Source organism: Microcaecilia unicolor, chromosome 7 (genome assembly GCF_901765095.1).
Source record: "Microcaecilia unicolor chromosome 7, aMicUni1.1, whole genome shotgun sequence".
Taxonomy (NCBI): Eukaryota; Metazoa; Chordata; class Amphibia; order Gymnophiona; family Siphonopidae; genus Microcaecilia; species Microcaecilia unicolor.
The window spans coordinates 167,053,912-167,070,485 of NC_044037.1; the positions used below are offsets into that span (position 1 = coordinate 167,053,912).

The 16,574-nt window shown below is 40.0% G+C and overlaps 1 protein-coding gene across 2 annotated transcripts in view; it reads right to left on the reverse strand.

Annotated features, from left to right (window-relative positions):
• Positions 1-16,574, reverse strand: part of PARD3B (par-3 family cell polarity regulator beta) — a 2,175,158-nt gene that overhangs the window by 968,398 nt on the left and 1,190,186 nt on the right. For both annotated transcript variants that reach the window (XM_030209894.1, XM_030209893.1), the window contains exon 16: positions 2,255-2,299. In XM_030209894.1, the coding sequence (XP_030065754.1) occupies positions 2,255-2,299 (45 nt within the window). The remainder of the gene's footprint in view (positions 1-2,254; positions 2,300-16,574) is intronic.

Here is a 16,574-nt window from a genome sequence, read left to right on the forward strand (position 1 = left end):
CCCTTCCATTTCGCATGAACCATCATTCTCTCTCCCTCACTTTCATCTCGTATGCCCCCTCTCTTTCTCTTCCATTCAGCACATCCCCTCTCTCTCCCTTTTTAATCTGGCACATTTCTTGTCCCTTTCCCTTCGATCCGACACATTGTGATTGTGACTGAATAGATAGGGATGGGCTGGAGTGTAAATTTTAAGGGGCTTCGACGTTAGCTTCAGAACTTAGTACAAGAAAAGTGCTAGGTAGACTTCTACGGTCTGTGCCCTGAGAAAGGCAAGGACAAATCAAACTCGGGTATACATATAAAGTATCACATACCATGTAAATGAGTTTATCTTGATGGGCAGACTGGGTAGACCATACAGGTCTTTATCTGCCACCATTTACTATGTTACTATGTTACTACGACACATCCCCTCTCTCTCCCCCTTCCATCTGGCATGTCCCCTTTCTCACTCCCCCTTCTTCCTATGATGTCCCCCTTCTGACTCCCCTTTCTTCCTAGCATTTCCCCCTTCTCATTCCCCTTCTTTCCAGCATGTGAAAGTCCTCCTCTTCCCCCCCCCCCCTTCTATGGCCTCAGTCTCTCTCCCTCTTGAATCTAGATGCCGCCTTGCTGTCTTTCTCCCCTTTTCATCAAGCACATCCCTCCCTCTCTGTCTCCTTCCTTCCATCCAGCATGTTCCCTCTCTCTCCACCTTCAATCTGGCACATCACCTCTTTCTCCCTCTGATCCAGAACATTCCCTCCCTCTCCTCCTTCAATCTGGCATGCCCCCTCACTCTCCCTCTTCTATCCGGCATATCCCTCCTCTCTCCTCCTTTCATCTGTCATGCCCCCCTCTATCCCCCTTCCACCTGTCAAGTTCCACCTCTCCACCATTCTATCCAGCATCTCCCTCTGTCTCTTCCCAAGCTATCCAGTGTCTCCCCCCTATTTCCATCCACCATCTCCCCTTCTCTATCTATTTTAACCCTTCCATCCACTGTTTCCCTCTCTCTCTCCCTTTCCATCCAGAATCTTCCTCCTCTCCCTCTATCTCACTGCCCCTTTAATCTAGCATCTGTTCTCTCCCTTCCCCCAGCAATGTTCACCCCCAGCACCTGGGACAAACAGCAACAATAAAAACAAGAAATGTGGGTTATTGGCCTCTATGTGTGTGGCTGCCAGCTCTGCCAATCACTTCCCCTACAAAAAAGGAAGTTGATGTCAGACAGGATGGAGCCGGAAGATCCAGCTGCTGCATACACAGAGATTGTGGCCCACAGTTGTTTTGTAATGTTTTGCCACTACTGCTTAAATATAAAACTTCCTTAATGATAACTATATGTACTAATACTTGTTGCTGTAAAACAGTGGCACATTGACATTAAACTGTAAAATTCATTCTTTGAAATTTGTGAACAACATCTAATGGTTTGAAATAATCTCCCCTCCATACACACAGAAACACAAACATACACACAAGCAACACAGAATTCCATGGCCATGCTTCACATGCCTTCCCCACTTGCTCTTTCCTAGCCTCTATTTCCTGAAGCACATAGATGGACATTTGCTGGAAAAGGAAATCTTGTTTGAAACTTTTGAACACTAATTTTATGCTAGTAACATTGTCACCTCTGTTGCAGCAATTTCACCCTCTCAACCCAACACTAAAGCACATCATCTTAATGGAGAGGGTAATTGATAAAAGGGTGCCTACTTAGGATGTATATTATAAAAACAAGTAGGTGCCAGGGCACTGGTATTAAGCAACCATTAATCTTAATCTTAAAAATGTAGGTGTGATGCTGATTGCTCATCAAGGAAGCTTCCATTGTTTTAACCTTCTGCTTCCACTTTCAGTATTCTCACTTGGAGATGACACCTTTTACATCCCACTTATTACTTTATCTAATTCTTCCATCCCCCTATCCATCACTGGTAAAATAAATTTGTGCATCATCAGCAAATAAATACATTGTCTATTTGGCCTTATTCCTTTTGGTACTTAATACTGCAATGTTTCTGAACAAAATATTATTTCTCATTCTGCAAATTATTCCAATCAGTGAGCATGCAACTGTACACATTCCGAGGCCCTAAGCCCTAATTTATCACCATAGAGGTTGGAGGCATCTCAGTGCATTACATAGGAAGCCATTTCTTCAACTTGATAGTTAGAAACTAGATCCTGCTGCTATGTCCACACTGTATTTTTACAAATTGAGAGTCACAGAACAGAAACAAAATAAGCCATAAGAAATTCCTTACCTGGTTTGTGTCCGACCAGAGAGCTAATTTTGCTTTCATCTGCCACTAGATGGAGGAAAAAGAGACACAAAAGGATCATAAATCTCATTTAACTTTAGCAGGGACTGAATTATTGTTAAATCATTTGAAACTCTATTTTTAAATTCCAATTAATTATAGTGTGTAGAAAAGTTGGTTTTCTTTTAATGGACTTCAGATTCCTTTATATTTTGAAAATAGGTGGAGATAGGGAGGAGGAAGGGGAGAAGAATTTTTCTGGAGGAATCCCATGGAAAATCAGTCTATAATATCATGGGACTAATTCAGGAACACTGTCATTCTATCAGAAGACTAACTGTCCCTATGGGGTTCTTGGACAGACTTTTGGCATTTACATAAGGAAAACGGAGGCCTATGACATGAAACAGGCTATCTTAAAGATTATATTAATTCCATTTAATACTCCACCAGCAATAAATCATCAGTATTCATGATGCCATTCCATATTTCTCCAGTTCAATGATTCAAACACTGATGCTCTGAAAGAACTCTATTGAGTAACAGATATTCTCAGCCACATATGATACTGTTTGCTCATTTTGAGCAGTAGTTACATTACTGTTTATTGCTTATTTGATACATTTATGAATTGCCATGTGTTCCCATGAATGCAATATAAAGTACAACAGTTTATACAACTATATATATATATATATATATATATATATATATATATATATATATATATATATATATATATATATATATATATAATTAGCACAACGTGGTAAAACAAAATACCACAATAAATAAAATAGATTTATAGAACAGATCATGAACAACTGTTTATACAACAGGAGATATAGAGGGGCATAATTGAACGAAAATGTCTATCTCCATGGGCGTTTATCTCCGAGAACGGGTCCGTGAAGGGGCGGACCGAACCGTATTTTCGAAAAAAAAATAGACGTCCATGTTTTATTTGACAATTTGTGAGCTGGGCGTTTTTGTTTTTCAGTGATAATGGAAAATGAAAGCGCCCAACTCAAAAACGAATAAATCCAAGGCATTTGTTCGTGGGAGGGGCCAGGATTCGTAGTCCACTGGTCCCCCTCACATGCCAGGACAACAACCGGGCACCCTAGGGGGCACTTTTACAAAACAAAAAAAAAAGGTAAAAGAGCTCCCAGGTGCATAGCACCCTTCCCTTGTGTGTTGAGCCCCCCAAATCCCCCTCAAAACCCACTGCCCACAAGTCTACACCATTACTATAGCCCTAAGGGGTGAAGGGGGGCACCTACATGTGGGTACAGTGGGTTTGGGGGGGTTGGACGACTAAGCATTAAGCAGCACAATTGTAACAGGTAGGGGGGGGATGGGCCTGGGTCCACCTGCCTGAAGTCCACTGCACCCCCTAACAACTGCTCCAGGGACCAGTGTTGCCAGGTGGGCGGTTTTACCGCCCAATTTGGCGGTTTTCCGCGACCCACTGCAGGAAATTTTTACCCGCGGCGGGTTGCGGTTTTTTGGGCTGCTTTTTGGTCTTTTGGGCGGGTTTTTGGGCGTTTTTTTTTGCCGCGGGGGGCGGGGTTAGTGATGTTTTGGGCGGGGTTAGTGACGTTGTGGGCGGGGCTGATGACGGGGGAGGCGGGGCCGATGACAGGGGAGGCGGGTTGATGACGGCGGGGGCGGGGGTGATGATGTGGGGGTGGGGGTGTCAGGGGCGGGGTTTGAGTTTGGACGGGTTTTGGGCTGGATTTAGGCTGGTTTGGGTGGGAAAAAAATTTTCCACCTGGCAACCCTGCCAGGGACCTGCATACTGCTGCCAGGGAGGTGGGTATGACATTTGAGGATGAAAATAAAAAGTTGTGAAACATCATTTTTTGTGGTGGGAGGGGGTTAGTGACCACTGGGGGAGTCAGGGGAGGTCATCCCTGATTCCCTCTGGGGGTAATCTGGTCATTTTAGGGCACTTTTTGGGGCCTTATTCGTGAAAAAACAGGGTCCAGGAAAAGTGCCCTAAATTCTAGCTACAAACGCATACTTTTTTTCCATTATCGGCGAAAGGCGCCCATCTCTCCTCGGCCGATAACCACGCCCCAGTTCCACCTTCGCCACGCCTCCGACACGCCCCCGTCAACTTTGTACGCTTCCGCGATAGAGTGCAGTTGAAAACGTCCAAAATCGGCTTTCCATTATACCGATTTATTCGTTTTTGTGAGATAAACGTCTATCTCCCGATTTGGGTCGAAATCTAGGCGTTTTTCTCTTTCAATTATAAGGTGGATAGTAGGCGAGCCTTTAATTTTCTGGCAGTGAATTCTATATCTGAGATGCTAAACAGGAGAAAGCCTATTTGACAGTTTCCATGTACCTAATCTCCATCGCTCCTAGGTGCACAGAGCCCTAGCAAAGTATCAATATGAAGTTGCTTTCTCAAATAAATGATACAATTCTGTAGAATTTTAAATACTGTAGCTAGAATCTTAAAAAAGATAGAAAACTCAAAAGGTAACCAATGTAAATCCCAGCACAATCTATGAAACTGATGTTTAGAAATCCAAGTATACAATGAATTGAAGTAGGCTATGGTACCTAAAATCAAAACCTGGATACCACAGTGATATCACTAATAAATAGCCACAGGATCCATATAATTCCCAGAAGCTACAAGGAGACCTCTATTAAGTAAGCAGTCTGAGCATTTATGGTGAGTTCTTTTTAAGTTCAGTCTTTTTATTAGAAATTTTTAAAGAAACCACTGTGATACAAATGCCAATATTAGTACAAATAGATTAAGTCCAAGTTTCCAAATAAGGACAGAAAATGTTAACCATTATCAAAACTAGAACAAAAGCAATCAACTAGGGAGCAGCTCAGGAGAATGATGACTGATAAATACAGTGTGCATGTAAATTAAATAGCAAATATCTAACATTAAAACTGTATTTGGATATATAAATACATCTAGAGGATGTTAAAGCTTGCACACCATCATTCTTTTCAGTCAAGTCACACTGGCCACTTCCAAGTTTCTGGTAAGGTATAATATATTCCACCAATGACTGTGTTGAATATCATGTATGAACTTCCACGAGTATGAGGATAGTTAGGGTTAAGGGTGCTTGAAATTAGCAAATATCCTGAATGGTGTTCCAAATTGCTAACCAAAAAGACTTAAGCTCAGCATATTCAAAAAAACAAATGTACGAGAGTACCTGATTGCAGTGAGCAATGCCAGCATTAATCAGATTCGGTTTGGACAATTTTAAAAAGTTTAACCAGCATCCAAATAGCATGGTGGACGATATAAAATAACATTTGCGCAAGTGAAGTTGACATGAAGATTTTCAAAGCTCTGTCCCAGAAGTGATCCCAAGATTCTTGTATTCTTGTTCTGACTTTTGTCTTTTTCCCTTGGGTGAATGCCACTGATCCAAATTTTTTAGTTATCAAAGCTTTGTAAATGCACAATTGGAGAGTGTGGATAAGTTGTATAAGAGATGGTGGTCATGCAATGCCTTGAGATAGGCCTTGATTGCATTTAAATTATTCTTCATTTGGAGTGTTTGAAGTTCACAGAAAGGTCTCATACTCATTGGAGCAAATACTTGGTTCAATTGAACTATTCCCAATGTTGCCCATTTGGACCAGTATACTGTTTGTTAATTGGTATATTGCAGTTGTACCAAATGGATTGAGAACTAGATGAGTCATCATCTACCGCTTCAAGGGCTATAAAAGTAGAATTGAGAATCAGATGGATTTTGTATCTGGTAGATAAGAGCATCCAGGTAATGATGGCAGCTGTAAGGGGGTCACAATTTATTTTTCTACCTGAACCCAATGAGGCAGGGATTCCTTGGTGGGATTTAGGAACCACCACAGGCCTTTTTGAAAAATAAATAGAATGTGTCAGGGAAGTTAACTCCTCCTCTGTTATGTAAAGATTTTAATTTTTTTCACAGCAATTACTGGTACTTTCCTATTCCAGAGAAATTGACTTAGCTTATGTTCCAGTTGTGTACAGAAGCCTCAAGAAACAAAACATGGGAGCATCATTAGAGAGTACTTGATGAACAAAACTATCATCATTTTGATGGTTTCCATGCATCCCCACCAAGAATGGTTTAGGGAAAACCAACAATTGATGAGATCATCTACATGCTACAATATTCAGTCTCTGGGGCTGATATTCAGCCATCGGGAGGCAACTCCCATAAGTGTCGTGGTCGGCGCTGACCCCGGATATTCAGTGCCAGGCCATTTCCGGTGACTGGCATTGAATATCCATTTTTATTTTTTGGCTGGTGCTAACTTAACTGGCTAAGTGAATATTCAGCACTGGCTGGTTAAGTTAATAGCAGGCAAAGATAGGACTGCTATTTATGCACTCCAATTTGCCTGCTAAACTTAGCCAGTGAGCACTAAATATTGCCGGTTATCACATGATACAGCTGGTTAATTTTTCGGTGCTGACCGCAAATATTCAATGGAGATAACTGGTTATCTTGCACTGAATATTCACAGGCACTGAAACAATATTTAACTGGTCCACGATCTGGCTAGTTAAATAGCTTTGGATAGCTTGGGGATGGGGGTGTCTATTCTTAATAGCGTAGTGTCCAAGGCTATATAAAACATGATACCAAGGTATTTGACTCCTCCTGATTCCCACTGCAGACTGGTACTGACAAGAAGCAACTTGTTGAAATATATGTTTTGATGGCATCACAATCAACTTCTCCCAATTTATTTTGAAACCTGATATTTCAGAAAAGGATTGAATAATTTGCATCAAGTAATGGAGAGACCGCTCCACATCTGAAAGATAAAGAACCATATCATCCGCGTAGAAAGAGACCTTGGCCTCTATGCCATGAAATCAGATACTATGTACCTGAGAAGCCTGTCTGATTACAACTGCCAGGGCTTCCAGTGCCAGAACAAAAAGAAGGGTTGAGAGAGGGCATCCCTAGTGTGTGCCCCTTGAGAAGTGGAATTGCATAGATAATTAAAAGATGAGGGCCATCAGAGCTTTGCATAATTTATATATCACTCTGAGGATGCCTGGGCCAAAGCCAAACCACTCCAACATCTTGAAAAGGTAGGACCATTCAATATGGTTGAATGTTTTTCTGCATATAGAGATGACAACATTAAACTAGCTTCATCAAAAGTGTGTAAAAGCAGACTAGTGTTAGAGTAGGAGTAACATCCTGAAATGAAGCCTGTTTGACCTTGGTGAATAATAGTCAAGAGAACTGTATTAAATCTCATTGCTAGAATTTTGGCATATATTTTTATTTCAACATTGATCAGGGAGATCGGTCTGTAATTTTTCACCTGAAGTGGCTCTCTGTCAGGTTTTTGGAAATATCACAATCATAGCTTCAACACGAATGACCCATTGTTGTATTTTTCTGCAGTGAAGTGAATAATTCCAAAAGGTTTGGGGGCTAATAGGGTATTAAATGTTTTATAAAATTCAACGGTGTATCTGTCCATACCAAATACTTTGTTGGAAGTCCATGATTTAATGGCATCATGAATTCTTTCAAAGTGAATGGTTTATCCAAATTTTTAGAATCAGGTTGTGGTATAGTTATCTGTGGTACAGAGGCAACGAATTGATCAGCTCAGTCAGATGACTCTGAAAGTTCTGACATATAGAGGCGTTAATAGAAAGACAAACTCGTCAGAGATTAATTGGTCCGAAGTAACTAGGTCATTGTTTGAAATCCTAGTAGCTATAATGACCTGTTGAGCTTTCACTGATTTGAGCTAGTTTGCCAATATTCGGCCACTTATGTTGCTAGCAGCGTAATAATGTACTAAGGAAAAAAAAAAAAAGATCTGCTTCCACTCATTTTCCTAGAATCTTTTGTGTGTGTGTGTTGCTTGCCTAACACTGCTATTTTATCTTTTTTTTTGTTGTGCTTTAATTTTTATACAAAGGTTTTAGTGCTTTTCTAAATAAATTACTTCAGACAATTATGATTCCAAGTTATGATTTACTGGATAATACACATATCAAGTAATTGGCCTACTCACTGTTATGTTTTGCATTTCACAAATCTTGCATTGGCAGCTGGCCACTAAAACAAATAAATATTATTATTTTTTTTTGTTACATTTGTACCCCGCGCTTTCCCACTCATGGCAGGCTCAATGCGGCTTACATGGGGCAATGGAGGGTTAAGTGACTTGCCCAGAGTCACAAGGAGCTGCCTGTGCCTGAAGTGGGAATGGAACTCAGTTCCTCAGTTCCCCAGGACCAAAGTCCACCACCCTAACCACTAGGCCACTCCTCCACTCCAGATTATGGCTCTCATCAAAACCTACTGGCCTAAAGAACTACCCTATATATGACTTAAGAAATTTCTTCTAAATGTATGATGACCACAGTGTTTTTGCACTGCTTCATTATACTGTACACCAATGGTTTTGCAACATTTTCTCCATCCTCTAAGAAGCATGAATGGTGAATGACTAAAATATTCATAAATAGTCAAGTAGAAACCAAAATTGCTATAAATAGCATTTTAAGAATGACTTGTAGTGATACTACCATGAAAACTACTACTACAAACCTGTCAACAGTACTTTAGAAAATGGGGCTTACCAGGAAATACCCATGAGAGGATTGGGAGGAGGAGGAGTGGCGACACAATTAAAATGAGAGGTTAAGGGGCTGGAGGAGGTTCCAAGAAAGGCACAATATGTAAGCGAGAATTAGGAAGTTGAGGCTCCCTAATATTAAACAAGAGAACAGGAACTGGGGTTGCTCTAACTTATTTTCAACACAGAGAGGTATAGAGGCGCAATTATTTGAAAGGGATAGTGAACTTGAATTTGGAGCTTGCTACCTTTGTATTTTTGTGGCTAGAAGCATGCTACATTCCTAGAATTAGTAGCACAAAGAAAATATATCATGGGTTTGTCAATTCTACAGTAAGGTAATACAGAACTGCACTATTTTAATATGGATTAGTAACATAGGTGTAGTTTGAAGAGGACATGGGGAGAGGAGAGTGATGCCTGTCAAACTTTGTGGGTTCTACTGCTGAATTGGTGCCACTCTCTGCACTGCCAATATGACTTCCTTACTCTTTGCCCCTCCCCTAAAAGTAATCAGGCAAAGTATACCTATGATTAGTAAATCCTGAGCTTAGTCTGTCTTATATTCACAATGTAATCCATAACTGTACTGCAACCAACTGCACTTCCATCTTTTACAATGTATTGTAAGCCACACTGAGCCCGCAAATAGGTGGGAAAATGTGGGATACAAATGCAAATAAATAAATAAAAATAAATAAATAGAAGTGTAAGCTTTTTGCTAAGACAATGGATGGTGAAGTGACCTGTCCAAAGTTACATGGATTGGCAGTGGGATTGGAATCCGGGCCAATTTAGAACTATGATAGAGTAACATTGCAGCAAGTCAGAACTAACATATATTCACTATTTTGAGAAATTAAACAAAAAAGAGGTATTTACAGAAGATCTCAAAGTCTTTATTGAGATTTACTCACATTCAACAGCCACCATTACAACAGACTGCTGAAATGCTTACAGTTGGTTTTATGAACTAGAAAGTGGTACAATTATAGATATATGGATAGAGCTACTTCTCTTTTAACCACCAAATCTGTTACATTTTTTAAACAGTAAAGGATATTAGCAGTAATAAGTGTGGAATTAAAAACAAACCTAGCATAGTATCAAAGCAAAGGCTGAATGTTGTTGTTGTTTGTGGGTTTAACAGCATAATGTTCCACAAACTGAGGAAGTGTAGTATAATTTGATCCCATGAGAAGACTGGTGACACTTTCAGGAAAGGAGCATCAGCTATACTGCTACAGTAAAATGTACAGGAGGGTCAAAAACATACTTCTGCCAGGTTTTAGAGGAAACTAAGTTCTGTATATTAATGTCCAAGGAATATCACTATAATGGCTAAAGGCCTCAGTCTGACAGCACTAAAGTGAATAGTGACTTTGCAGAAGTACACCTTGCAGTAGTAAATTGTTATGTGAAGTCTACTTCATGTGGAACTGTATTCAAATTTACTATTACTGGGAGGTGAGCGACATCAGATGGCAGCACAGAGCTTAAGTGCCTGGTGAACTGTGGAAATAAATGAAGAAAATTCCAAGTCCTTTGACTATCTCCTCAAATTAAACTTTATAATACACCTGCAAACCCCATGCCTTCCAGATGGAGAAATGAACCAGGACACCCACAGAGTACTCATTGGCAGTAAAGAGAAGAAAAGAATGCTTGTGAAAGGCAAAATGGTAGCAGTTAGCAGCTCTGACTCTGAAAGGGAGCAAAGAAATAGACAACAAACAAGCCAACCATATGGAATGCAGTACAACACTGTAAACTGGATGGGAGATATTATGCAAGAGTTGCAGCTGGTAAGGAATAAAATTAAAGGTACCCTAGAAGGAATAGGAACTGGGTGAACTTTGTGCTCAACAGGAGGAAAATCAAGACCAAAGTAAATAGCGCGGAGGATACAGTAAGTGAACTTAATGAGGCCTGCATAGCTTTAAGTAAAGATGTTGGGGCTCTCTGGGAGGAGGTGAAGACCTGGAGAATAGGTTTTGGTGATGTAATATTGGGATCAGAGGGGTCCCAGAGGCACCAGCACACAGCCACTGTATTCCTCTACTCAACGATATCATTATACACCTGCAGGCTGCAGAGACTGATATAGCAGAGGGGTTCATGGTCATGTTAAGCATCTGTTACAGAATACAGCTTTGAGAATTATTGGTAAGCTTCGCAAATATGATCTTGTAACTCCTCTGTTTATAAAATATCATTGGTTGCCAGTTCGATATTGTGTTTCATTTAAAATCTTAACCCTGGCACATAAGGTTGATTATGAATGTTCTTCATCTTATTTGTGCGGTTTAGACATTCCATATACTCCAGCAAGGATATTAAGATCTTTGCAGGATTATAGGATGGTGATGCCACATATTTCTAAAGCCCGTTGGGAATCTACTCGTTCAAGTGCTTTCTTTTGGCTTGCTCCTGTGCTGTGGAATAATCTTCCTAAATTGATTCATCAGGAAATGAATTTTAAGAAATTCAAGTCTTTATTGAAAACTCATTTTGTTTTTACAATAGTTTGATATTTCTCCCAGAGATGAGAAAAAAATTATTGATGAGTCTGTGAGACATGATATGAATATATGGCAAGCAATTTATTTTTCTTCTTTTAAAGAGGATGAATGATACTTCATCGTGAATAAGTTAGGTCAATTCTTTGTGATATAATATGGCTATTTGTTTCTATTTATGTTTTATATTGTATTTATATTTTGTTGTAAACCTCAGTGAACTGTTAAGGCTGGATGGTATATCAAATGTTAATTTTTTTCATTTATTGATGCTTATTTCCCACATAATCCAAACGAGGTTTGGTTCTGTGTGGCTTACAGTGGAACAGTAACATGATTACATTAAACAATAACAGATTTACAGTGAAATCACCGAACAGTATCAGGCTTGTGAAGAAACGATGATAGGTTTGCAGTGGAAAAACTATAGATTGGAGACAGCACATAGGGTGCTGGGCATTAGACAAGAAAATCAAAAGGGACATAATAGCATATTCTGAGATTTTGGACATAAAGTGCATGTTCTTGGGTGACCAAATGGATGAAGGACATGCACTAGATGTAATCTATTTGGATTTCAGCAAAGCCTTTGATACAGTCCCTCAAAAAAGATTTGTGAATAAGATGAAAGGGTTCAAATTAGGACCTAAAGTAGTTAACTGGATTGGAAACTAGTTGACCGACAGGCGACAGAGGGTGGTGGTAAATGGAATCTGCTCGGAGGAAAGGAAGATGAGTAATGGAGTGCCTCAGGGGTCGGTACTGGGGCTGATTCTATGAGAGACATTGCTGAAGGGTTAGAAGGAAAAGTTGGTCTTTTTGGAGATGACACAAAAATAGCCAATACAGTGGATACCCCAGAGGGAATAGAAACCATGACAAGAGATCTACAAAAATTAAAAGAATGGTCAAAGGTCTGGCAGTTAAAATTCATCACTAGCTATCTATTTTAAGATAAGTGCTATTCTTGTTGACTGTTTTTTTTAATCATCACTGTGTTTGTGGGGGACTGTGAACTATATGAACTTAGAACTCTGAGCATTTTTCTCTTATATGATCACTTCAGTAGTGTTCCTACATATCATCTAAGGGTATTTGATTCAATCTGGAATCAAGACATGAGAACATTTGACATGTTATGATGTTTCTCGGTCAGTTGGTCTCATGCTAGGGGTGACTGCACGTTTGGACTCAGCACATCACTTTCATTCTTAATTTAAGCATTTTTTTTTTTTTTTGGGGGGGGGGGGGTTATATCTATACCAGTTTATTAGTTAAAATTTAACGCCAAGAAGTGCAGAGTGATACACTTGGGGTGCAGAAATCCAAAGGGGATGTACCAGAGGGAAGGAGAGAAACAGATAAGTACAGCTCTGTAAAGTGACATTGGAGTGATGGTGTCTTGAGGATCTCAAGGTGACAAAACAATGCAATAAGGCAGTGGCCAAGGCCAGAAAGATGCTAGGCTGCATAGAGAGGAGTATAACCAAAAGAAGAAAGGAGGTGTTGATGCCCCTGTACAATTTGTTGGTGAGGCCCCACTTGGGAGTATTGTCTTCAGTTTAGGAGACCATATCTTGCTAAGGATGTAAAAAGACTTGAAGCTGTTCAAAGAAAAGCAACAAAAATAGTATGGGGTTTGTGTCGCAAGATGTATGAGGACCTGAACATGAACACCTCGGAGGAAAGGAGAAACAGGGGTGATATGATACAGACGTTCAAATATTTGAAAGGTAGTCATTTACAAACTTTTCCAGAGACAGGAAGGTGGTAGAACTAGAGGAAATGAATTGAGGTTGTGTGTGTGGGGGGGGGGGGGGACGGGACACGGGAATAATGTCAGAAAGTACTTTTTCCACAGAGAGGGTGGTAGATGCCTGGAATGCTCTCTCACAGGAGGTGGTGGTGATGAAAATAGTAATGCATTTTTAAAAACGTGTGGGACAAACACAAAGGAATCCTGTTGAGAAGGAATGGATCCAAAGAAGCTTAGTGGAGATTAGGTGGCAACCCTGGTAATTGGGAAGCAAAGCCAGTTCTGGGCAGACTTCTACAGTCTGTGCCCTCTCATGGCTGGACAGATTGAGTTTCAATAACTGGAGAACAAGGCCAGTGCCAGGCAGACTTCTATGGTCTCTGCCCCAAAAATGGCAAGGACAAATCAAGAGCAAGTATGTGTATCTCACTATACCTTATACTATAAGTTTACCTTGTTGGACAGACTGAATGGACTGTACAGGTGTTAATCTGCTGTCATCTATTATGTTCCTATTTAAAGAGCATATTGTGGCAGTTATAAGAGAAGCAGGATTTCTGAATGGAAGGACTGAAATATACCAGGATATTTCCTCTATTTTCCTGCAGAGGAGGAAGGCTCTTAAGGGTGTCACACATTTTTTGAGGTCATAAGGGATCCAATACAAGGGAGCCAACCCCTTTGGATTATGTTTTACGGTGAAAGGGACTACCAAGAAAGTGCAGGTCCCAGAAAAGATATAGGGTGTGCTGTTAGTTCCTCAGGTCAAAAACATGTCAGTGGAAATGAGAAAGCAGTTTTTACATCATCAAAATAAGCAGCAGCCAGCTAAGTGGCAGAAGGTACCTAAAAGAAGCAGCTGAGACAATTTTCTACAGGCAATCATAGAGAGGAAAAGTTTCCCTGAGCAGGAGAATGATCAAGCTGCGTCATGGACTGCTGCAAAATCATCATATTTGTGTGCTACTGGGTTGAGGGGAAGTGAAATATATGAAATGTCTGGAGGAAGAATGAGTGGGACATTTTGGAATTTGTGGTATTTTGATACCTGAAATACATGATGGAGGGGTGGCTGGAATTGGAAATCAATTAGTAATTCTTTATTATTGCACTTTTTTTATATTATTTTTTTTTAACTGAATTGCAATTTACACTGCATGTTTCAAAGTGATGTTTTATGCAATGGAAAAGAAAAAAGGAAAGAGTCCATGATTTACCACAATATTATTGCTCTGCCCTTTGCTTTCATTGTCCAAAATTAAAGTAACAGATTATTTTGTCTAAATCTTATTTTGAAGCAGGAAGACAGTGAAGAAGCCTTGTATTTCCAAATTCCCTCATTCAGCTCAATGCAAAATACATAGAACAATCACGAAAAAACAAACATTAAGCAATCTTTTAAAAAATCACTTTTAATCATACCTATCCTTTCTGGTCATCTACACTCAAGTCATGCAAATTACATACCAACATGTGCAGCAACCTTTTACTCTTTCCAATAGCTTGCATGCATTATTTTCGTATATATTCCAGATCAATCAAAGCTGCAAATCCAAGCATGCTGCATCAGTATGACAACTGATTTTCCAGGAGGCAAGGAGAAGAAAACAGTGAACTTCTAAAATGGTGCTGGGGTTAAAACCACCAAATTTAGGAAAGTGTCAAGAGTAGATAGTTTAATTGTTTAGTACATGATTCACAAAAACATATACCTAAATTTGATCATGTATACAAGAACATCAAGTCAAAAATGCAAGTCTGACTCTATCAGCATATCAAGAAGGCAACCTTATTGCATGAAGCAAAACATCTATATTCCACCCAGAATCAGGGCATATCAGCAAGTCAAAGTTAGGAAAGGAAAGATATGCTACTCTTGTTTACATTCAGATGTCTTCCACTGCACTGTTATACTAGAACAGCCAAGTAAACTTGGTGGAAACACTACACACATCAGGAAAATCACTTATCAGTCTCATGTGTGGACTCAGCTGGTACAAGTGTATCTGATGCCCTAGGTGAACCTTCAACTGTGTCTCCCCCACTCCCAAAGTCTAGCATCTTCTACCCCCTCCCTCTTCACCACTGTGCCCAGTATCTCCCTTTCCCTCCCTTGCATTACACCTTCAGTAGCCAACAACTTCCCTTCCCTAACCTTCAGGTGTCCAAGATCTCATCTACCCTTAACCCCATTTTCAGTGTCTCATCTCTCTTTAACCCCTACTACCACATCCAATATCTCAGTTCCCCTTCCCTACCCCCCACTTTCTTACCTCTCCCCATGTCCAGCATCCACCCCCACCCTTTCCTTTCCTTATGCTAGGCTGCCACTGTAGCTGCTGCCCTGTTTTCACTTAGGCCAGAAAAAGCATCAGCAGAGTGCAGGACCTTCCATCACAAGCCTGTGATCAAGCCCTCCTGCATTCCACCTCACTTCAATGCAAGCTCCTCTTGGAGGGAGCAGGAGGTGACAGTGCTTGAGTGCACACCTCTGCAGTGCTGAGAGCAGAATTAAACTACTTTGTCTCCCGCCAAGTAGGAGACAACCCCCCTCAAAAAAAAAAATTCTACCTACCTAGGTGGATGACACCAAATAGCAAAGCTGGCAATGTGTGTGGGCACCATGTCAAAGCTTTGTTAAAATACAAGGACTTATAAGGGTACCAAAACTAGCGTTTCACCTAATTTAATTCCTCAGCCATTCAATCAATCAAAAATGTTGATCAGATTATGTTGGCATGAACTTTTACTCAAAAAAAACATGCTATCTTGGATCCTGCAACTCAATGGATTCAAGATATTTAAATATCCTCTCTTTTTCCAATATTTATTGATTGATTATAATATAATAATACAAAATGTGAGAAGGAGAAAGCCACTGTAATGAAGGAGAAGTTACAAATATTAAGGCAGAAAACATATGGGCAGATGACGCAAATAAATGAAGAAGATGGGTATATAACAACCAGGAGGATATTGATGAAAATCAATGATGAGAGGCAGAAGAAAAGTATGAGTCTATGATTGACCGGTTTTTATAGAAAACAGGTAAAGATCCTTTTTTCCTAGCTAAGATTTCTTCAAATTTCCTAAACTGGCAAACATAGCCCCACCATTAATAAAAAGATATATTGACATTATTTTGTTCATTTACCTAGCACAAGATTAGACAAACTGATCTGTAGTTACTAACATCTTTCTTATTTCTATTTTCATAAAAGGGCCAATATCTGTCCTTTCCTAGACCTTTTGAACTATTCTAATTTCCAAAGAGTGATTTACCAGAACTCAGCAAAGCTGCCAATATCTCTGAACACCTTTTATAACAAAAGAATGTACTCCCTTCTGATTCCATTGCCTTGCCCAACTTCAGCATGGTTAGTTTCGCACAAATCTTGTCTGCTGTAAATGGAGTTATATCCACCCTTCTGCCATATGCACCCCC